Source organism: Cornus florida, unplaced genomic scaffold (genome assembly GCF_030987335.1).
Source record: "Cornus florida cultivar Cherokee Brave unplaced genomic scaffold, ASM3098733v1 CherokeeBrave_3.0.0_Hap2_Chr08, whole genome shotgun sequence".
Taxonomy (NCBI): domain Eukaryota; kingdom Viridiplantae; phylum Streptophyta; class Magnoliopsida; order Cornales; family Cornaceae; genus Cornus; species Cornus florida.
Genome location: NW_026775578.1, coordinates 40,469,034 through 40,492,500, shown reverse-complemented (window position 1 = coordinate 40,492,500; position 23,467 = coordinate 40,469,034). Strand labels below are relative to the sequence as shown.

The following is a 23,467-nucleotide window of genomic DNA, read 5'->3' as shown; positions in this document are numbered from 1 at the left end:
CAAGTGTTTATGTGAGTTGATTTTAGATCATCCTCTAATTTGCGCGGTGAATCTGAATCCAACTTGATTTTTCGCAAAGTTCAGATGAGTCCTATTTTAAGTCCTCTCATATATATATGTTTCTTTTTTCCTGGCAAACTAAGGGAAAGAGGGGACTCGATCACGGACTCACCCATTCGAGAAGTTGGAAACTCTACCAACTAGACTACTGGATAATGTTTTTGAAAGCCTTGTGTTATGGATACCTCTTCATAATTATTAATGATGAGTTTGAAAAAAGAAAATTACACGTGGTGGCTTCTTCGAATTTTCTTTTTTCAAAAAAAAAAAAAAAAAAAAAAAAATCAAGTGATTTCAAGCCTTGTGTTATGGTATTCTTGTCATCACGCACTCATAACGTCTTAGTTTTCATTCCTTTGAATACCCCAAGACTTAGCAATGGTGATTAATATATAATTCTAAATATTTTTTTATAAACACCATTTTAAGAAAATGTTTGAGGATGCGGTTAATAAGACCACCACTTTTGTTAGCATACGGGTCATGTGATTGATCAAATTGGATAGTAGAAGGGGGTTTAATAATTTTAACCCTAACATCTTGGTCATTAAGGGATTAAAAGGGCATTTTGATCATATATCATTTAAAAGGTTGGCATTCAGTTACTTTTTAACAGCAAACAAACGGAATGGGGGTGACATGATGGATTTTTAAAAAGTAATGAAGTTTTTAGATAGTTTTTCTAGTATGGGGTTACGAGACTGTTTTGGAATGGTACATGGGAGTTTCATAATTTTAACCCTTTTAAAAATATATAGATATAGATGCAGATATATCATCTTTAAATTCTCTATTAAATATATTTTTAAATATCAAATTATGATTTAAAAACTTAAATAAATAATGTTTAGAAATAGAAAAAGCACCTTACACTTTATAGGTATATATTTTGCAATAATGCCCTTTAATAAAATGTTACTATATTTACTAATAACATAATTTTATATAAGAATGCACGGAAATGTCTTTATAAAAAATGAAATGTCTTTATAAGAAATGACAAATATATGTGATGAAAAATACTTACCCAAAATATAATCTATACTTAAAAGCATAATTTTAAAAGCTAAAAAGATTTAGCTTCATCCGAAGGTTCTACTAAGGTAAAATTGGTAATGGTAACAATGTTTTTAATGGTTATCAAACACATTTGAAAACAAAATTTTAAAATAAAAGCGCTTTTAAATGATTTAATAGCAATCCCAAACGCTCACCTACCATTATGTGAGTTTATTGTAGATTATCTTCTAATTTGCGGTTCTACTGAGCTAAAATTGATAATAGTAACAATGCTTTTAATGGTTACCAAACACTTTTAAAAGCAAAATTTTAAAATAAAAACGCTTTTAAATAGTCCAATGGCAAGCGTTTATGTGAGTTGATTTTAGATCATCCTCTAATTTGCGCGGTGAATCTGAATCCAACTTGATTTTTCGCAAAGTTCAGATGAGTCCTATTTTAAGTCCTCTCATATATATATGTTTCTTTTTTCCTGGCAAACTAAGGGACAGAGGGGACTCGATCACGGACTCACCCATTCGAGAAGTTGGAAACTCTACCAACTAGACTACTGGATAATGTTTTTGAAAGCCTTGTGTTATGGATACCTCTTCATAATTATTAATGATGAGTTTGAAAAAAGAAAATTACACGTGGTGGCTTCTTCGAATTTTCTTTTTTCAAAAAAAAAAAAAAAAAAAAAAAAAAAAAAAAAAAATCAAGTGATTTCAAGCCTTGTGTTATGGTATTCTTGTCATCACGCACTCATAACGTCTTAGTTTTCATTCCTTTGAATACCCCAAGACTTAGCAATGGAGATTAATATATAATTCTAAATATTTTTTTATAAACACCATTTTAAGAAAATGTTTGAGGATGGGGTTAATAAGACCACCACTTTTGTTAGCATACGGGTTATGTGATTGATCAAATTGGATAGTAGAAGGGGGTTTAATAATTTTAACCCTAACATCTTGGTCATTAAGGGATTAAAAGGGCATTTTGATCATATATCATTTAAAAGGTTGGCATTCAGTTACTTTTTAACAGCAAACAAACGGAATGGGGGTGACATGATGGATTTTTAAAAAGTAATGAAGTTTTTAGATAGTTTTTCTAGTATGGGGTTACGAGGCTGTTTTGGAATGGTACATGGGAGTTTCATAATTTTAACCCTTTTAAAAATATATAGATATAGATGCAGATATATCATCTTTAAATTCTCTATTAAATATATTTTTAAATATCAAATTATGATTTAAAAACTTAAATAAATAATGTTTAGAAATAGAAAAAGCACCTTACACTTTATAGGTATATATTTTGCAATAATGCCCTTTAATAAAATGTTACTATATTTACTAATAACATAATTTTATATAAGAATGCATGGAAATGTCTTTATAAAAAATGAAATGTCTTTATAAGAAATGACAAATATATGTGATGAAAAATACTTACCCAAAATATAATCTATACTTAAAAGCATAATTTTAAAAGCTAAAAAGATTTAGCTTCATCCGAAGGTTCTACTAAGGTAAAATTGGTAATGGTAACAATGTTTTTAATGGTTATCAAACACATTTGAAAACAAAATTTTAAAATAAAAGCGCTTTTAAATGATTTAATAGCAATCCCAAACGCTCACCTACCATTATGTGAGTTTATTGTAGATTATCTTCTAATTTGCGGTTCTACTGAGCTAAAATTGATAATAGTAACAATGCTTTTAATGGTTACCAAACACTTTTAAAAGCAAAATTTTAAAATAAAAACGCTTTTAAATAGTCCAATGGCAAGTGTTTATGTGAGTTGATTTTAGATCATCCTCTAATTTGCGCGGTGAATCTGAATCCAACTTGATTTTTCGCAAAGTTCAGATGAGTCCTATTTTAAGTCCTCTCATATATATATGTTTCTTTTTTCCTGGCAAACTAAGGGAAAGAGGGGACTCGATCACGGACTCACCCATTCGAGAAGTTGGAAACTCTACCAACTAGACTACTGGATAATGTTTTTGAAAGCCTTGTGTTATGGATACCTCTTCATAATTATTAATGATGAGTTTAAAAAAAGGAAATTACACGTGGTGGCTTCTTCGAATTTTCTTTTTTCAAAAAAAAAAAAAAAAAATCAAGCGATTTCAAGCCTTGTGTTATGGTATTCTTGTCATCACGCACTCATAACGTCTTAGTTTTCATTCCTTTGAATACCCCAAGACTTAGCAATGGAGATTAATATATAATTCTAAATATTTTTTTATAAACACCATTTTAAGAAAATGTTTGAGGATGCGGTTAATAAGACCACCACTTTTGTTAGCATACGGGTCATGTGATTGATCAAATTGGATAGTAGAAGGGGGTTTAATAATTTTAACCCTAACATCTTGGTCATTAAGGGATTAAAAGGGCATTTTGATCATATATCATTTAAAAGGTTGGCATTCAGTTACTTTTTAACAGCAAACAAACGGAATGGGGGTGACATGATGGATTTTTAAAAAGTAACGAAGTTTTTAGATAGTTTTTCTAGTATGGGGTTACGAGGCTGTTTTGGAATGGTACATGGGAGTTTCATAATTTTAACCCTTTTAAAAATATATAGATATAGATGCAGATATATCATCTTTAAATTCTCTATTAAATATATTTTTAAATATCAAATTATGATTTAAAAACTTAAATAAATAATGTTTAGAAATAGAAAAAGCACCTTACACTTTATAGGTATATATTTTGCAATAATGCCCTTTAATAAAATGTTACTATATTTACTAATAACATAATTTTATATAAGAATGCACGGAAATGTCTTTATAAAAAATGAAATGTCTTTATAAGAAATGACAAATATATGTGATGAAAAATACTTACCCAAAATATAATCTATACTTAAAAGCATAATTTTAAAAGCTAAAAAGATTTAGCTTCATCCGAAGGTTCTACTAAGGTAAAATTGGTAATGGTAACAATGTTTTTAATGGTTATCAAACACATTTGAAAACAAAATTTTAAAATAAAAGCGCTTTTAAATGATTTAATAGCAATCCCAAACGCTCACCTACCATTATGTGAGTTTATTGTAGATTATCTTCTAATTTGCGGTTCTACTGAGCTAAAATTGATAATAGTAACAATGCTTTTAATGGTTACCAAACACTTTTAAAAGCAAAATTTTAAAATAAAAACGCTTTTAAATAGTCCAATGGCAAGTGTTTATGTGAGTTGATTTTAGATCATCCTCTAATTTGCGCGGTGAATCTGAATCCAACTTGATTTTTCGCAAAGTTCAGATGAGTCCTATTTTAAGTCCTCTCATATATATATGTTTCTTTTTTCCTGGCAAACTAAGGGACAGAGGGGACTCGATCACGGACTCACCCATTCGAGAAGTTGGAAACTCTACCAACTAGACTACTAGATAATGTTTTTGAAAGCCTTGTGTTATGGATACCTCTTCATAATTATTAATGATGAGTTTGAAAAAAGAAAATTACACGTGGTGGCTTCTTCGAATTTTCTTTTTTCAAAAAAAAAAAAAAAAAAAAAAAAAATCAAGTGATTTCAAGCCTTGTGTTATGGTATTCTTGTCATCACGCACTCATAACGTCTTAGTTTTCATTCCTTTGAATACCCCAAGACTTAGCAATGGAGATTAATATATAATTCTAAATATTTTTTTATAAACACCATTTTAAGAAAATGTTTGAGGATGGGGTTAATAAGACCACCACTTTTGTTAGCATACGGGTTATGTGATTGATCAAATTGGATAGTAGAAGGGGGTTTAATAATTTTAACCCTAACATCTTGGTCATTAAGGGATTAAAAGGGCATTTTGATCATATATCATTTAAAAGGTTGGCATTCAATTACTTTTTAACAGCAAACAAACGGAAAGGGGGTGACATGATGGATTTTTAAAAAGTAATGAAGTTTTTAGATAGTTTTTCTAGTATGGGGTTACGAGGCTCTTTTGGAATGGTACATGGGAGTTTCATAATTTTAACCCTTTTAAAAATATATAGATATAGATGCAGATATATCATCTTTAAATTCTCTATTAAATATATTTTTAAATATCAAATTATGATTTAAAAACTTAAATAAATAATGTTTAGAAATAGAAAAAGCACCTTACACTTTATAGGTATATATTTTGCAATAATGCCCTTTAATAAAATGTTACTATATTTACTAATAACATAATTTTATATAAGAATGCATGGAAATGTCTTTATAAAAAATGAAATGTCTTTATAAGAAATGACAAATATATGTGATGAAAAATACTTACCCAAAATATAATCTATACTTAAAAGCATAATTTTAAAAGCTAAAAAAATTTAGCTTCATCCAAAGTTTCTACTAAGGTAAAATTGGTAATGTAACAATATTTTTAATGGTTATCAAACACATTTGAAAACAAAATTTTAAAATAAAAGCGCTTTTAAATGATTTAATAGCAATCCCAAACGCTCACCTACCATTATGTGAGTTTATTGTAGATTATCTTCTAATTTGCGGTTCTACTGAGCTAAAATTGATAATAGTAACAATGCTTTTAATGGTTACCAAACACTTTTAAAAGCAAAATTTTAAAATAAAAACGCTTTTAAATAGTCCAATGGCAAATGTTTATGTGAGTTGATTTTAGATCAACCTCTAATTTGCGCGGTGAATCTAAATCCAACTTGATTTTTCGCAAAATTCAGATGAGTCTAATTTTAAGTCATCTCATATATTTATGTTTCTTTTTTCCTGGCAAACTAAGGGAAAGAGGGGACTCGATCACGGACTCACCCATTCGAGAAGTTAGAAACTCTACCAACTAGACTACTGGATAATGTTTTTGAAAGCCTTGTGTTATGGATACCTCTTCATAATTATTAATGATGAGTTTGAAAAAAGAAAATTACACGTGGTGGCTTCTTCGAATTTTCTTTTTTTTAAAAAAAAAAAAAAAATCAAGTGATTTCAAAATGTTAAACGTTTTTTTTTTTTTTTTCCTTTCATTTTGGCTAACCAGAATAACTCCTGTGACCTCAGAATTACAAGGAAATGTCCTAAACTTCAAATTCTTACCAAGTGCTAGAGTTTCTTGCCAATAATAATAATAAATAATATAATAAAAAAAACATTTGCCTTGGTGACTTTGGTCTTAACTTTCAAGCAACATGTCAAGGTTGCAAAACGAATTTTTAAAAAAAATAAATAACTAACTAAAAAAAAAAGGTCAATCGCACAGACAACCCAAAACCATTTTTATATAAGCACTAAGCAGTTTACAAATAAAATCAGACAGCAGTGCAAAAACAAAAACAATCTACATCCATCAGAAATTGTAAATTGACAAGCAACAAAAGCGGGGAGTGCGCTATGTGCTTCACATAGGAGGGGGATGACAATTCTTGCTACTCACCTGTTAAAAAACTGCACATTTTTGGGGCAACAACTAGACTCCTATCTCTAGCGGTAAAAATTGCAAATCTTGTTGAACGTTACTGCTCATCCAGTGCCATGTGAGCTCAACCTACCATAAAATGTTCCAACAGCAGGGAGAAGTAAGTTTTTGAAAACCGCTGCTAGGGACCGGAGTGAAGAATTTGACAAGCACTTTCAGGCAAAACGGCGAAGAGATATTACCAAAGGCATCTCAGGTGAAAGGATAGAAGTTTGAGAAGAGCAAACTGCCTATAAGGATGTAGGCAGCACAGTATGCCCAAATCAGATGTCCCCATCTCTTGCCATTGCAAGGAAATACCACCAAGTATGACGCGTACCAATAGAGAGGAGGGCTGGCTGATAAGAAACGAGTCGAAACCTGTCAAATCCATCCAGTCTCATAAACTAGTGTATTTCAATGAAAACCAACTTCAAATTAATAAGTCCATTCAAATTTTACACACAAACTGCTTTACATAACATAATATATGGTGAACTGAAAGTCTGACCTGCACATGCATGACAAAAAATGCCGTGACTGCCATGAATCCCAAGTGCAGAACAAATGGAAGAAGAAGAATTGACGAGTGCTTGGGCTTATATGACAAATTATTTTCTAATGGAGAAGTAATAGGATCCGCTCCTTTGGTCGATTTTTTACGCCGTCTAAGAACTTGATCTTCTGCTACAAATCAAATAATCAAATGAGATTGTTCTGTGTATGTTGCAGCCAAACAAAATGGAAGAATTATGCATTTCAAAATATGAACAGCTTAAACTTGGAGTTAGTGTTCGTGACCACCAGGGTCCTGCGAGCCCTGATCCTCGCAAGAGAGTGCACCCTCACGGGGGAATGACCCTGCTAGAAATGTAGTTGGGGATGTTGGATGACATCCCATTTTTTTAAAAGATCAGCAAAACCAAAGTCCTTCCATGTCTTTGGTCCTAAATACAAATAACTAGGAAATAAGAATAATTGAAAAACACGTGACATTGATCCTAGTCACAATGTAAAGACCATAAATTACAAAACAACTCCATCCAGAGAAGTGCATTATTTGCTAATATAAACATCTACATTTGGGAACTAAGTTGCAAAATGGGAAGGGATCAGGCACCCCTTTTCTGCACAAAGCTGATCAGTGGATGTGCTCTTTTCATTTTTTCAGCTGATTAGTGGATGTGCTTAAGGGTAAGATAAGACAAGAGTTGATCGAGTTTCCTATGAGTGCTCAGTCTCACTTGTAGTATTACTTGTTGCGAGGGAGCAGGAGTACCTTTTAGGCAGTAATAGTATCAGTTATAAGTTACTTATGTCCTCCAATTCTTTAAAAGGAGTGTTAATGTGCATGTGTAAACAATGTGTAATGTTTATATATTATCTTTTTATGTTATTGCTAGATCTATATTTTGATACAAAAAGGAGGAATAGGCTTGACCACCAATGATTGAATGTTCTAGTTTGTTACGGAGCAACACTTGACTAAAAGAGAAGCATAATAACAGACTTTTAAGGGTCATTACCTAGTATTGTCCTTGTTAATCGAGGAACTGGAGTAATTACAGACTCCAAACTAATTTTTTATTTGCCTCCTAACCTTAAGTTTTAACCCTACTTATTAAGTAAAGCCAATAGCAAGGAAGCTAGAATGATCCCCTATCCTAGAAGATGAGGAGTTACAGGAAGTGGAGGGATTATAAGGTGGAACAACCCTCTCCTAGATATGTTGATGGAAGATGCCAATATAGACAAGGAAGATTTAGAGTGATCTTATTGCTAAGTTTGTTAGGTTGTTAACTTGTTATGTAAATTTTATTAAAAGGTCTTTCTGAATTTAAGTAATGAACCGTTGAGGACAAGTTATAGTTTTTGTGTATCACAATCACTTCTTTTATGGATAGTTATTAGTTATATATCATGTTATGTGGTTTTTGTTTATCACTTATGTGAGATAATATATCATCTCATCAACCATTTTAGTAGACCTAAAATGCCCTAAATATCTTCGAGTACATTTACACGTGATATATCTTTTCTGGAGCTTACTTTTTATGTGCTATTTTACCCTGCTTTTACTATTTTTTGATATATTAATATATGTTTAAAAATATAAAATTCAAAACTTAAAAAGCTTATGATCCAGTGCCTCATGTTTTCCACCTTGCCTTGTGCTTTCTCCATTTAAACAATGCTCCATAAGGAGTGTTCACCACTCCAGAAAAGAAGTCCAGTCATCCCTACAATCCCCAAATATTGTGATCCCTACCCTCCTTAAAGTTTATCATGCCAAGGCATAGCTTTCCTAAAGACATTTCATTGAATAACTAAGCCTTCCAATTCCCAAACCTTGCGTATGAATCAAAGAGAAACTTATGATTCCTTAGTTTTCATTTCTTTTTCCTTTTCTTCCATCTTTGAGGATAGTTTTCAGTTTTTTTTTTTCTTGTCCTTAATTTGATTTCCAAGATAATAAATAAAAAAATATTGAAAACTTGGAATAAAATAAAGGGTACAGAAAAAAAAAAAAAAAAAAAAACCCTGAACTATCGAGGAATCAGCAACTAACCCCTTGAACTACTAAAGTTGCAACTAACCCCCTAAACTATGCATTTTATTGCAGATAGCCCCATCTATTATTGTTCCGGTCAGATCTTGCCGGAACAGTGACTACATGACGGTCACATGACATACGCTATAATTTTAATGACCATAATACCCTTGTGAACTTGAAAAGACACTAATGCCAATTATTGTAACTATTAAACCCAAACACCTTTTAAACACCCCATCCACACCCTGATACCATGTGTATGGAAGAAGATGAACAGTGACAGAGGGCATAAGGCTGTGCTTGGGGGGACAAGCCTGTTATCCTTTAACCAAAAGTAAGTTTTTTTTTTTTTTTTTTTGAAGATTAAGGTTGGCGTTGTTGTCATTTTGACTGGGTTATGAAATTATCAACTGCCACGTCATCAATTAGGGGTATAACTCTCAAAACTAAGTAGTTTTAATTAAGGGTAAACTAATCTTTTAATATTTCCGACCAAGTCACCTACCAGAATGCAACATATCAATAGTTTAGGGGATTTCTTGTAACAAATTAATAGTTTTGGGTGGGGGGGTGTTGTAGTTCAAGGGGGTTTGTTGCAAAATGACAATAAATCAGGGGGGGTTTATTGCATTTTACCCTAAAATAAATGAAAACTTGGAATATTATAACAGATTTGGCTTGGGGGAGTCGATAGGGGAAGGGTGGTATACGATCAGAAAGTCAGTCATAAGATTCCAAGTTTTTCTCGGTAACTAATTGGTGTTTTACACTTTGTACTTCCTAGTGTTGCCTATCATCTCTAATAAACTATAAACAAAAAGGAAAGGATAGGCACTAGCTAACTCATGCACTCGACTGAAATAAAAATCACATAGGTTAGGTGTATGGGGAAAAACACATAATGTTATGTCGATACCTATCAACCACTTCAACATAGACCCTCCGAATTGCTCCAAAATTTAAAAAACTCACCTCTTTATAAAAATACCAAATCAAACAAAAAGGCCATGATCCTACATACCCATCAAATTTTCTCCCAAACCTGAAATTAGATATATCGCTGAAAATAAAAGTATCCCCAAGTATCTTCTATCAAACCAGAAGAGAAGATTTCTAACTGATACAACTTGGAAGCAACATTGCACAGAAAATCCGCCAGTTAAGCAAATTCAATGTGACTTTCATATCTATCAATTGATGTTTCCACAAAATCAATTTCTTAGATGGTATTCTTGTATGTAATCTCAAATCAAAAAAATTGAAATGATTGCACTGGAGAAAATAAAGGAAACATTATAGTAGGTGATAAAATAATGGGCAGCAGACTTGGATACTTCCAACATGAAAATGTCATTCATGATAGCATCATGGTACATGCGCTACTATAAGGAATAAATGACAAACTGAAAAGTACAGGATAAAAATAATCTAGTTCAACCAGTGCCCAAATTATTCTTTACAGCTCAGCCACTTGCAATGTGAAGAATTAAATCCATGCAAAAATGATGAACTAAGTGGTTCGATCAATGAAGAGTGTGATGATTGGTTACCCACCAAGCGCTTCAGTACAACATTATATTTTTGCCTTCCAGACAAACAGGGTGTATAAGTATCAACAGGTAAGTGAAAAGACAATTTGTGTTCAAAATTCATACCTCTCTGTATTTTGGAAGAAAGTTTTCTCGAAAAGTAAGTGCTGTTTGATCTTGCATCCACCCCCGAAGAAATAAGCACAGCAGAAGAGGTTTTATCCTCAGGAGAAGCTAGGAAACCAAGTGAGAAAAAAATTTCAGGCTGCAACTTCACATAATGGATGATTGAGCAAAGCGCTAAAGACAGTATGGGAGATGCGAGCAGGAAATTTGGCAACTGTTTTAGTTGGAAATATCTCAATAAACCCACTCCCCTGAAATAAAAAGAGACTATCAATATTTGAAAAACAAATCCACATCTTCTACACTTTCATTTTTTATAAAACAATCTAACTACTAGAAGAAAACATGATTTGTACATAAATCTAGTTCCCTTTTCCATCCATGAACAGTGAAAGTTAATAAAAAAAACTCAACAAGGTCAACAAAGCAAGTAATACTCGAATGTAGACCCAGAGTAATTATTCACGGGATATCAGACGTCACAATCTCCTACTAGTCTAAACCACCTAGATTGAACGAACATTTGCAAATACAATATCATATCTCTATCAGAACACAGTATTTATAATAGAAACGGATTGAAAAAGGAAATTAACTAATAAAAGAATTACCAATAACATACCAATAATGACTTTGAATATAGTTGTATAGTAAAGGAAGTCTTGCCTTGCACCAAGCCCTCAGTTCATCTGGAAAATGTCCAAGACACATATTGTAGTATCCATATGCTTGAAAAGCAATAAACGGAACAAAAGTACACAGACAACGCAAAGCTCCAGCAGTAATAACCTTGACTGCCAACTGCCAAAGGATATTAATAAGAAGAAGAAGAAGAAGAAGAATACCATATCTAAAATTTTAAAGGATGCATGCGTTGGCAATGGTGAAAACTTGACATTGCAAAATATTCTTCAAATTGTAGAAGTTTTAAGATGATTTTGACTAAGACTGGATATATAGATGTAGTTCTAATAGAACCAGAGAGAGAGAGAGACAAGGAGTAAATGTTTTGTCTCCAGACTTGGTATTCCATAAGAAAGAAGAAGATGGACGAAGCGGATAAGTGCCACCAGAATATTTTTATGGTCAGCATATAACTCTGAATTCAAGACCAAAGTCGTAAGGTAGCTACAAAACCAGCTAGTAGTTCATTCAAGTAACATGTTCGATGCTGAAATGAAAATTGTTGAGGAAGAAATCAAATGCATTTTAGAGAAGGAAAAGGAAGCAATAGGACAACACAAGAAAAGTTAGTTTATATTAGTTATACCAATGTATGCACAACTGAAGAGTGATATGGTTAGGTGGAAAGGTTCTCAAGGGTGAGGAGAATAATGATAAGGATGTTGGTTAAAGAGCAAAAGGACATGTTGACCAATGGCAGGTTTAACCAATAATTTTTTTTTTTTTTTATAAGAGGTTTAACCAATAATATGGCACTAAAGAGAGCATAAAATAAAAGGGGATTCATGTAGCAAACCCGTATTGTTGATCCAGTGCCCAGTACAATCGAACAATACAGTTTCTTTCATATAAGTGAATTGAATAATACAATTAACTTCAGAAAGTTCAGTACTTATATACCTATTATGCAATTACTGTGTATGATGGATCTGTCCAATCTCCCTAATAATTTGACATATTTTCCTTGTCTAACAGGACAATAAAACAAAGTCAACCAAAAAGAATAAAAAGAAAAAGAAAGAAAGAATAAATTGAAGAGGAATAGAGATCATGTGATTGAGATCACAGTAACTTTGCATCTCTAGCTGTCTATCATAATTAGAGTTTGTATCTGGCACTAAAGACTAAAGAGTGGCTTCAGTCTAATTTACACAAAAAGACTAAGAGTGAGACGGTTATACCCAGAATGGTCCCATTAATTGAACGTGCTGGGAAAGAGAGACAACGAAACCTTTGGCATTATTTGCATTTTGAACAACCTGATTGCTATTAGGATTTGGATACACGTTCTCACACTTGATAGCCCGAGCATTTACCAGTGCGCCAAGCAATGGCACTTAATTTACATAAAAAGACTAAATATTCACAACTTTTTTTTAAGAAAATAAGGGGAAATAATTTTCACACTTCACTTTTGTATATTTGCATTCCATGTACTTTAAAAAAAAAATGATATAATTAGCCTTGAAAACACTCTCACATAGCACAGTAATCACAAAAGTATTCCCACACTCCACTTTTGAGGGTAGTAATATCATTTCATTTATTTAAAAAATAAATAAAGAAATAAAAAAGTGATTTGTAAGGGTAGAAAAGTTGAGTGTGAATTTTACATCGCTTAAGAAAATAAAATTTCTAAAAACTTGTAGTATTCAATTAATTATCTTCTATCAATGGGCTCTAGCCTCCTAATAGATTTATTGGAGAATGTAATTATAGGAGTTTTTTTTTTTTTTTTTGATAAGTAAAGATTGTATAAAAAGCGTTCAAACAGGGACTGCATCCTTCGTTATAAGAGCTATTTTAGCCCTTGATTGAATATTGATAGGAGTGATTAAGCCTTTGATAGAATATTAATTGGAGTGATTCACAAGATTGATTTTAAAAAATCTTTCTATCAATATAAATTTTATATTTATCACATGTTTGTATTCTTTTAACTATAAATAGAAGTGATCATTGTAAACAAAATTAAGAGAGAATAAAATGAAAGAAATGTAGCCCCTTGGGCTTTGTGTGCCGCGGATGTAGGCTGCAGTAGCCAAACCATGTTATATACTCTCTTCAATCTTTTGTTTTTCAACAAGATTCTTCTACAATTACTATAATATACTATCATGTATAACTTACTACATGTAATTAATTATTACTACTTCCTCTGTCCCATATTAGATGTACCTTTTGGGGAGTAGAATTACTAAGTTTTCCTTTTAAGTTTGAATATATATATATATATAATCAAGTTTGAAATTTTTTAAAACTTCCAGGGTATTTTAGGGAAAGATATGAAATGTGATCATCTCGGATTCCCAGAATGCCTTTGTTAGCGGTAGGCAAATTCTTGATTCAGTTCTTATTGCTAGAGAATGTGTAGATTCCAGATTGCGGAGTGGTATTCCTGGAGTTTTATGCAAACTTGATATTGAGAAAGCATATGATCATGTGAAATGGAATTTCCTACTCTATTTGTTACAAAGAATGGGGTTTGGAAGTAAATGGAGGAAGTAGATTGAGACTTGTCTTTCGTCTATCAAGTTTTCAGTTCTTGTGAATGGTTCTCCCGCTAGTTTCTTTGGTTGCTCTCAGGGTATAAGACAAGGTGACCCTTTGTAATCTTTCCTTTTTCTTGCTGTTATGGAAGGCTTAAGCAGACTTATGCGAAGGGCAGAAGACCTTGGTTTTATAAAAGGTTTCAAGGTGGGCAGAGATTTAGACCATTAGATGGAGATTTCTCATTTACTCTTTGCTAATGAGTTCTTTCCCTATTCCTTATTTGGGCTTACCCCTAGGGGTTTCTGCGAGGTTAGTGGGGAGTTGGGATTTCGTGATTGATAGGTATGCGAAGAGATTGGCAGGTTGGAAGAAGCAATACTTGTCAAAGGGGGGTAAAGTTACTCTTATCAAAAGCACGTTATCGAGCCTTCCCACTTATTTGCTTTCTATGTTCCAAATTCCTTGTTCCGTTGCAGATAGGATTGAAAAAATTCAACGGGATTTCCTATGGGGAGGAAAGGGCAATGAATTCAAGTACCACCTTGTCAAATGGGAGGATGTTTGTAAGCCTGTGAAATTGGGTGGACTTGGAATAAGACGTTTAGTTCCTTTCAATCAAGCTCTCTTGGGTAAATGGTTATGGAGATACGGGAGGGAAAGACATCGTCCATGGCGCAGGCTAGTATCTTGTCGGTTTGGGGACAAGGCTGGAGGTTGGTCTACGCGTCCAGTTACCCTCGCGGGAGGAGTCGGGATGTGGAAAGCTATTCGGAAGGGATGGGATGCTTTTTCTGCCCATATTAGATTTAAACTCCGTGATGGTCGTCGTATTCGGTTTTGGGATGATCTTTGGTGTGGGGATCAGCCACTTTCTCGTACATTTCCTAGATTATTCAGTATTGCTGTTGATAAACACGCCTACGTAGTTGATTGTTATCGGCTTGATAGCAGTGGGATTACGTGGGATGTGCATTTTCGGCGCTCTCTTCAGGACTGGGAGATGGACGAGGTATGTGTTTTTCTGGATCTCTTGTATCGGCAGGAGGGCTTTGGTAGAGATAATGATGTTTTGATTTGGGTTCCTTCTTCCCACGGTCGTTTTGAAGTTAGATCATTGTTCTTATGTTTGTCTAATTTTGTTAATCGAGAATTCCCATGGAAAACCATTTGGCGGTCTATGGCTCCAACTAGAGTGGCTTTCTTTGTTTGGACTGCTATGAGGGAAAAGATTTTGACAGTTGATAACTTGGGAAAAAGGGGTAATTATATTGTTTATCGGTGTTGTCTATGCAAGAATACTGAAGAGTCCGTTGATCACCTCCTTTTGCATTGCCCTCTAGCGACCGATTGTTGGAATCTTATTGTTGGGTTGTTTGGCATGTGTTGGGTTATGCCACAATCTACTAAGGAATTAATTCATGTTTGGAGAGGATGTCGGGTGAGAAGAGATGTCCGCGATTTCTGAAGAATTGTACCTCATTGTGTATGGTGGTGCATCTGGAAGGAGAGAAATTGCAGAATGTTCGAAGGGAAAGAGTCGCCTACGGCAATGGTCAAACTTTACATTCTTCGCTCTCTTTTCAATTATGTGAAGAGAAGTTTTTGTTCTTCTTCGGAAGATTTAATTACTTTCTTGGATTCGTTGGGGCCTTAGTCCTGGTCCCACTCTTGTAATTGGGACATGTTCCCCTTTTGAACGCCTTTTCTTATATTATTTTTACTTATCAAAAAAAAAACTTTTCAAGTGGACAAGTACTTTGGGACAACCCAAAAAGGAAGGATGGACAACTGAATTGGGACGGAGGGAGTATTAGATAGGAAACAATTACATCTAAATTCTCAAAAGTATCAATAATTAGTTTGTGCCAAAATACATACATATCTCTATATCCCCGCAAAATCCCCATCTTCTCGCCATCTGATTGCATGCATCTTACTTATTGGAAATAATATCGCTTCCTCGAATTTTAAATGCCTCCTCAAAATCGAATATACTAGTTCCATGTGAATGTAGATGTAGAATAAATTATCAAGCAGGGAAAGTGATTTCTTTCAATAAAGCAAAAATAATGATTTCTACTTGTAAAAAATATATATAATGATTTCTAATGTAAAATGGTAAAGTATCTCAGATAACATCAATTGCCCCAACTTATACATTTAATGGGAGTAAAAGGCAAACTAAGGGAAGAGGGGATGCTACTGGATACCAACCACGTGGAACTCTCAGTTTGTAAGTGGCCAGATTCAGTTCCATATCATAACCATCATGTACATCTCAGCCTCCATGCATATTGTGCAGGCCACACTCTAGGTTTTTAGAAATGAGATTAAGCATTTGCAGATTATTGCTGAGATGAATAGCAACACTTCTTTGGCTTCGAAATGGATAGTTTCCAGTTAAACACATAGTATACTAAATTGTAAGCTTGTAATTAAAACATTTTTTTGATAAGTAAGTTTGTAATTAAAACGTTGTTAGCTGAATAAAATAAAAACTTACAAAAGCATGCTTTCGGAGGAAGATAGCATCATAAGCCTGATGCATAGTCTGAAAACAAATATATCCCGCATTAAGCACCCCATTTGACCTTGCAGATCCAGAGAGAGCAAGCAAAAGAGTTGCAAAATTAATTTTACCAGACATTAGATAATATAATCCTCCAATAGATAACAGGGAATACAGACTCTCAGAATATCTGCATATTCAAAAAAGAATTTCATATTCAGTATTACCATTTTTCAATTCAACAAAAATGCAATGAGAGAGGTGTAAAGAATACATTGATGAGTAGAATATTGAAGCTGGATTGAAGCAAAATAAAATTGATGCTCGCAAGGCTGAATCTGGGTCCTTCAAAATAATAAGCGATAGCCTGTAAAAGAGAGAGAGTCAGAAACAAGAAGTTAGAAATTCCAAGCATGTGAACATATATACATGGAGGAACTAGGAATTTATTCTAGTGGGAGCTGATTTAGAACAAAGTAAAATAAACTAAAATTCTTTAAAAATTATGATGGGGAAATGATATTCTCACTCCACAAAAGTACTCTTGCACTACTACATTTTAGAAAGAAACAATTGTCCTTCAAAACTACTCTCGTAGATACTGTTGTTAAGCTCCACTTTTAAGAGGTAATTGTGTCATTTATTTTATGAGAAAATAAAATGAAGTGTGATATCACATTCCTTTCGAGGGAACTAATATATATATATATATATATATATATAGAAGCAACTTTATATTTATAGTAATATATGAATATAAAATTTAGAAAAAAAAAAAAAATGACTAGGAGCAGCTGCCCCCACTGGGCATAAGGTGGCTCCACCACCATAAACAAACACACATATACATGAACATGTAAAAGTATATCCTCCATGAGTTTATGATTTTGCTATACATATTTATAAAACAAGTAGTTACCTCATGAAATTTTCAGCCTTGATAATATTTAATTGATTTTAGATTGCAATCAAATTATTGTTAAACAACCTTTCAAAAAAATTTATTGTTAAACAAGGTCTAACATAATAGTAAGCCTTTGTTGAGTTAAATACTTTATGCATTCATCATAGGGTCCCCGTATCTGAATTTTCTCCTAAATTTGCAGTATTATTGCATCGTAAGCCATTCTACTTCACTATTGAGTGAAACAATAACTCAGTCTTTAATTTTACAGACCTCCCAACAAAGTTCGTGTGTATACATAAACACACACATATATATGAAAACAATTATCAAGACACTTACCTGTAAAGACAAAGAGCAGCAAAAACAAACGCAGTGTTATTGAGTACATAGCCAGATAATCCCAGCACAGCTCTATGTCCAATAAGTGGAATCAATGGCTCAAAAACTGGAACAAAAATCATAATTTTTTACAAAACCCACCAATTAATACCAAATTAACAACAAAATATTAAGTCTTGATAGCTAAAAGAAGTGAATTAACCAACCTGTTCGAGACAACAAAGAAATGCAAATGGGAAGAAGAGGCAAGAACGCGTAGGACTGTTCGTATTCATATCCACATTGCGCGATGCGTACGAAGTACACACTGTCCCATACGATACTGTCCTCGATTGAGGAGGCGATGTGAGGGAGGCGAATGGGGTGGTTGGTGGTGGTGTTGGAAAATAGGCAATTAGGGTTTACGGATGCGGAGGTGTCGTAGGGGCTAAAGAGAGACCTCCATAGGATGATTAGGGTTATGAGGATGAGTCTCGACGCGATTGCTGATCGAAGAACGATGCTAGTGTGGTGGGTTTGGACAGGGTTGTAAATGAAGGACTTGATCGCCATTGATTTGCTCTGTACATAGAGAGAATTTAAGAAAGAGAGAAATGTTGCCAATGAAGGGTCTGTTTGTTTCATAAAAATGTGAGGATAGGAAAGGAATGCCATTTGCATTTTCTAACCCTTATAGAAGTGGACCGAAAGGAAAGAAATAATAAGTGTAATAACTATGTGTTTTTTTAATATTTTTTATAATAAGTATATTTCAAAATGCCTTTATCGCTTATAAAATAGAATAATTTGTCCTTCATTTTCTCGCAATTGTAATAATGACTCTAGTATAAAAATAAAAAAATATAATTAGTATGTTATTCATTCCTTTCTCTTTCTATCTTTATAATAATGTTATTATTTCTTGAGTAAAAAATACTTAATATTATTTCTCTTTTCTTTTTCTTTTTTTTTTAATCAACCAATTGAATCAGATGAAAGATGAAACTATTCATTCCTTTCTCTTTTTTGTTTTTGTACTAATGTTATTATTTTTTTTCCTTTTACTTCTATTATTTAAAAATAATTTGAATAAATTACGCTGACATCTTTCTTGTGGTTTTCCCCTATTACACATAATTATATTTGGACGCTTGTGAACGAATCGGTCAAATTGTCGTCAGATTTGGTAAAATTAACAATGACATCCTTACAATCACCTGCTTATATTGACTTTATTACCTGACTTGTAAATTAACCTATTGGAATCATAAAATTACTATTTTAAGCTTTCTAGGTCATTTAAATGGACGAAACTAATCTCCCCGTCTCTACATGCCTGTCTTCTTTCATTTCACCACCTTACAAAATTGAGAAAGTATTGTTGGAAATTTTTATATATAAATAATAAAAATTATTTTATGGTCCTATGCACAAAGTTTTCTAAAATAGAATTGCAATGTGTTTATTGATACTCGATGGATTGGGTTGTATTTTCCAATTAGGTGGTCTAATTGGGAGTGATGAGCGCTGAAAAGTGCGTATTTAAGCCCCTTAAACTTAGACATTCTAACACCTTTATCTATCTTACTTTACCGTTTTAAATTAATTTCGTATTATTTCCATTTTCAGGCACTTATCCCGAAAATAAGCTAACTCAGCCAAATAAGAGTTTAATTGAAACAATTCTGGGATTAAACAAAGAAAGGAGCAAAGTGGAGAAAGAAGAAAGCAAATGAAGCCAAATGTGGGAAGCAGCAAAGTTCGATCGATCTAACTTCAAGGTTCGATCGATCGAACAATGATTGATCTCAGCACTTCAAGATAGATCCAAGCCTTGGCCCAAGAGCATAAAGTTCAAAAGTTCGATCGATCCAACACCACCGTTCGATCGATCGAACACTTTTGTCCTTATTCAAATGATTGATCTTATCCACAGCTGTACCACCCACTAACCACTTTTATCCTTTTCCCAAAAATATCTCCCAAAATATCTCGGATTTGTCTTTTCCCAAAAAGCTCAACCAGTTAGATTGATCTAGCCTAAGTTCGATGGATCTCAGCCAGTTCGATCAATCCAAGTCCAAGGTTCGATCGATCGAACTTCCTCCAGTGCAAAAAAGTTAAATTTCCATCTCATTAAAAGTTGTCATTTATCTAATCATTAGGGAATATTGTGTGCACGACCCCAGCTCATTTTGGGTGTCATGTGACCTACCTATATAAGGATAAGGATTGCTTTTTACAAAGGGGAGCCAATATCATTTTCATATCGTCTCTTGGAGAGCAAGCTTAGAGGAGGAGGCTAGAGACACCATTGGAGTTCTTTATCAACAAGGAGCAGATTTCAACCATGGAGTTAGCCCTCGAGGGTTGGAGCAACATCACCATGAGTGGCTAGACATCCTCTTGGGGCTAGAGTTAGCCCCAAGTATGCTTTCTATATCTTAATCTTATGTATTATTGAGGATGTGGGAATGAAGGATAAACCACTTAGGGTTTACAGGTTGAGCAATGAATGTTTCTTAACAATTATGTAAACTATCAGTGGATGCGAGTGATTAAAATAGCTTGTGTCGTTTTAAATAATTTTTTCGAGAATGATTATCCAATTTTAATCATGTAACAATTGTGTAAAATGAGCATATTAAAGTTTATCTTATTTTAATTACGCTTATTAATATTAATTGATGACTAAATCTTAGTACTTGTGCATCAATTACTGGACTGGATGTATAAGCATGATAAGTTGTCTTGGTGTATTGTGTTTGCCATTAAATTAATTGAGGTGCCATGTTCCAGTGGTAAAATATAGGCATGTCAGATTACAGAATTGTTATATGCTTATAAAGGATAAATGGAGGTATACATATGTTAAATGTCATATCAATTCTTGGATAATTGTGTAGCGGTATAAAGCAAGCATGTTCAAACATATGTTTAGATTATGCTTATCATGGATTAAAGGATGTTTATACTTGTTCACTGTGCTATAAGTTATGAGAGAATCATGTAACAGTGGTATAAGACAAACATGTTAGTTTACGAAATTCTGTTATGCCTTGTATGAAATTAATGAATGTAAACATTTATTTATGTTTTGTCGGTTTATGTTGTGGATTAGTTGGCATTTATATTCATTATGTGTATTATCAACTATTGGATGGATGGATTGTATGCACCGGTATGGGACGGTGACATACTAGGGACGGATTAGTTTCAAAATACTACATCCTACCTATACGGAATAAGGGAATGGATTATGAAATCAATCCAACTTATAATTAAGTCAAAGAAGCTGCACAAACTGAATAACTAAATGGATTACTTGTTATCCAAGTTAAGTCAAAGAAGCTAAACAAGCTGAATGACTAACTGGACTGATTTGAATGGATATGAGAGGACTTTAAATATATTTTTATAATACCGCGATATGAGCTTGAGTCTCATAGTCTTCGGTTAGGGAGCGTATATGCAGTAGGATGTGTAACTGGATATGAGAGGTTGAGGTGTACCCTGTTAGGTCTAGGTACTCATGCCCACCTATGGGTGCGTTTTCGCATGTTACCTTCTATTCAGGTTGAGACCCTCTCCATAGTCCAGTGAGAGTCCTGTAGTGTGAATATACATATGTACCGACTATTAGCTATTGTTGAGTTGGTTAGAATGTATATGTGTATCGAGTCTCTACTTGGATAGTAGTAGGATAAAACTTGTTTGTGGGCCTGACATTTTAGGTGTTCAACCGGTCCAGTCGTAGGCTTGATCGTGCTGAGCAGAGACCATCACTCACTCTTCGGACGACGTAGGACTTCTCTCCATGGTTTACTATGGATATTCTTTTAGTAGTTTTCTTTTCAGTTTGGACTATTATTAGGGGTCCACTAGAGATGGATTCCCGAGTTGTATTCATGGAGGTTTCGGAAGTTGGATTTATTTAATTTTTATCAGTTGAGGATTTTATATTGGGATTCGTTTTAGCTTTATTATTTTACCTTCTTAAATCTATTTTGTAATCTGTGTTCGTTTTAAAATATTAATTGTTTGATATTCCCTCAAGTTTGGCCTGGCCTGATCAACTCGTGTCTCGGATGCTGCCACTCTGAATTGGTTGTGAACAACTTCTAATATTCGTATTTGGTTGAGAAATACCACCCATGCCACTCACAGTTGGTTGAGAAGCACCACCCATGCCACTGATATATGGTTGAGAAGCACCACCCATGCCACTGACATATGGTTGAGAACCACCACCCATGCCACTCATATTTGGTTGAGAACCACCACCCATGCCACTAACATTTGGTTGAGAAACTCCTCTTGCACGTACATTTCTTCCACCTCTGCTCGCAGTTTGGGACTGGAAAAAATTTAAACAAAAAAAAAATAGTTAAGTACAGTATTGGGTAATCATAGAATTGAAAAATTGTTATAGTGAACATAAGTAAAGATTTATACTTGTTGTGTAACACCAAAAGTTCTTGTTCCTTCTGATCCTTGAGTTTGAGACCTTATATTTTCTCTAAATTAACAACTAGAAGGTATATAAATCAGTAATAAAATAAAATTTTCAGAACATAGCAAGTTTAAAATTGACTGAAACATTCACTATTGCTGTTTGAGCTCTTCCTCTTGCACTTCCAACCCTCTCTCTTGCTGCTACAACTCTTTCTCTTGCTGTTTGAGCTCTTTGGCAAGTTATGATACCCCTCGGGTCCGAGATACGGGTTGATCAGGTCCGAGCCCAAACCCAAGGGATATCAAACAATTAAAGTATTTTAAATCGAACACAGAATACAAAGTGAATAACAAATAAAAGTTAAAAACTGAAAGAATACTAAATTAAAAAGAAATCCTCAACTTAAACTAATTAAAAACCAACTTATTCAAACTTCTCCAATCTATACAACTCGGGAATCCATCTCTAGTGGACCTCTACTGAAACTCCAAACTGAGATGAAATTAAAAACTGAAGATAAAATCCAAATCGAACATTTGGAAAGAAATCCTACATCATCGGTAGAGTGGAAGTCTGTATCTGCTCTGCTCATCCAAGCTTTAACCCTGGAACTGATGAACACCTGAAAAATAAAGGAGTGAGTCAGGCCCACATGCAAGTCCTATTCTACTACGATCCAAGCAGTAATTCGATACGCAGATATATCCTAGGAAGACTCAACAATATCTAGAGTAGTCCATAGATGTATATATAGTACACACTATAGGACGCTCACTAGTCTAGTAGGTCTGTCTCAGCCTGAATAGAAGGCAACACGCAAATCCGCACCCAAGTGTGGGCATGAGTACCCAGACCTACCAGGGAACAACACCTATGTCCAGTTATCCATCTTAGGCGATATATGCGCCCTAACCGTGGTCATGAGACTCAAGCTCATACCACAGCACCATATAATATATATATAAAGTCCGTACTCCTCCTAATACAAAATACCATCCATCTGTGTAATGGTCTGATATATGTATAACAAATCCATCCTGAAACCATAGTAGGTCATTCAATTCACAATTGATATGACACATGTAGGTGATGGACTTAACCTTTATGATTAATCCATACCTTAATCCAAGTTAGGTAGAACTTAGTGTTTGAACTAGTCCATACCTAGTATGTCACCGTCCCATACCTATACATACAATCCTCCAGTGAATACAGTTGACAAAACAATATTAAATAGTCATCAACCACACTCCAGAATATGCACAAGATAAATTTAATGCATGTACATAAATGTTAGGCATTCATTATAGAGCCCAAAATCCAAATTCAGTAATGTAAACTGCTACAATAAATTTAAGCGATCACATTTACCAACACAGTCCAGGAA

General features: G+C 33.7%; 1 protein-coding gene across 4 annotated transcripts; it reads right to left on the bottom strand.

The window, feature by feature from the left end:
• Positions 1–6,308: 6,308 nt before the first annotated feature.
• On the bottom strand, positions 6,309–18,304 carry LOC132271445 (uncharacterized). 4 transcript variants are annotated; one of them, XM_059772832.1, is made up of 9 exons: positions 17,852–18,304; positions 17,646–17,751; positions 16,674–16,766; positions 16,394–16,589; positions 11,336–11,514; positions 10,714–10,964; positions 7,016–7,191; positions 6,708–6,885; positions 6,309–6,594 (listed from the first exon to the last, which is right to left on the bottom strand). In XM_059772832.1, exons 1-8 carry the CDS (start codon positions 18,297–18,299, stop codon positions 6,718–6,720), a joined length of 1,617 nt encoding a protein of 538 aa, XP_059628815.1. In that variant the 5' UTR covers positions 18,300–18,304; the 3' UTR covers positions 6,309–6,594; positions 6,708–6,717. The 4 variants fall into 4 exon arrangements, with proteins under 4 accessions (XP_059628815.1, XP_059628814.1, XP_059628817.1 ...); XM_059772831.1 differs by having other exon boundaries at positions 6,309–6,885; XM_059772834.1 differs by having other exon boundaries at positions 6,309–6,885; positions 7,016–7,188.
• Between the last annotated feature and the right edge of the window lie 5,163 nt (positions 18,305–23,467).

Excerpts from the sequence above, each read along its gene's own strand:
- LOC132271445 (XM_059772831.1), bottom strand. The coding sequence starts at position 18,299 with ATGGCATTCCTTTCCTATCCTCACATTTTTATGAAACAAACAGACCCT. Across the intron at positions 10,965-11,335 it reads TATATTCAAAGTCATTATTG|GGGAGTGGGTTTATTGAGAT; the intron begins GTATGTTATTGG and ends TTTTTATTTCAG. Across the intron at positions 6,886-7,015 it reads TTTTTGTCATGCATGTGCAG|GTTTCGACTCGTTTCTTATC; the intron begins GTCAGACTTTCA and ends TGGATTTGACAG.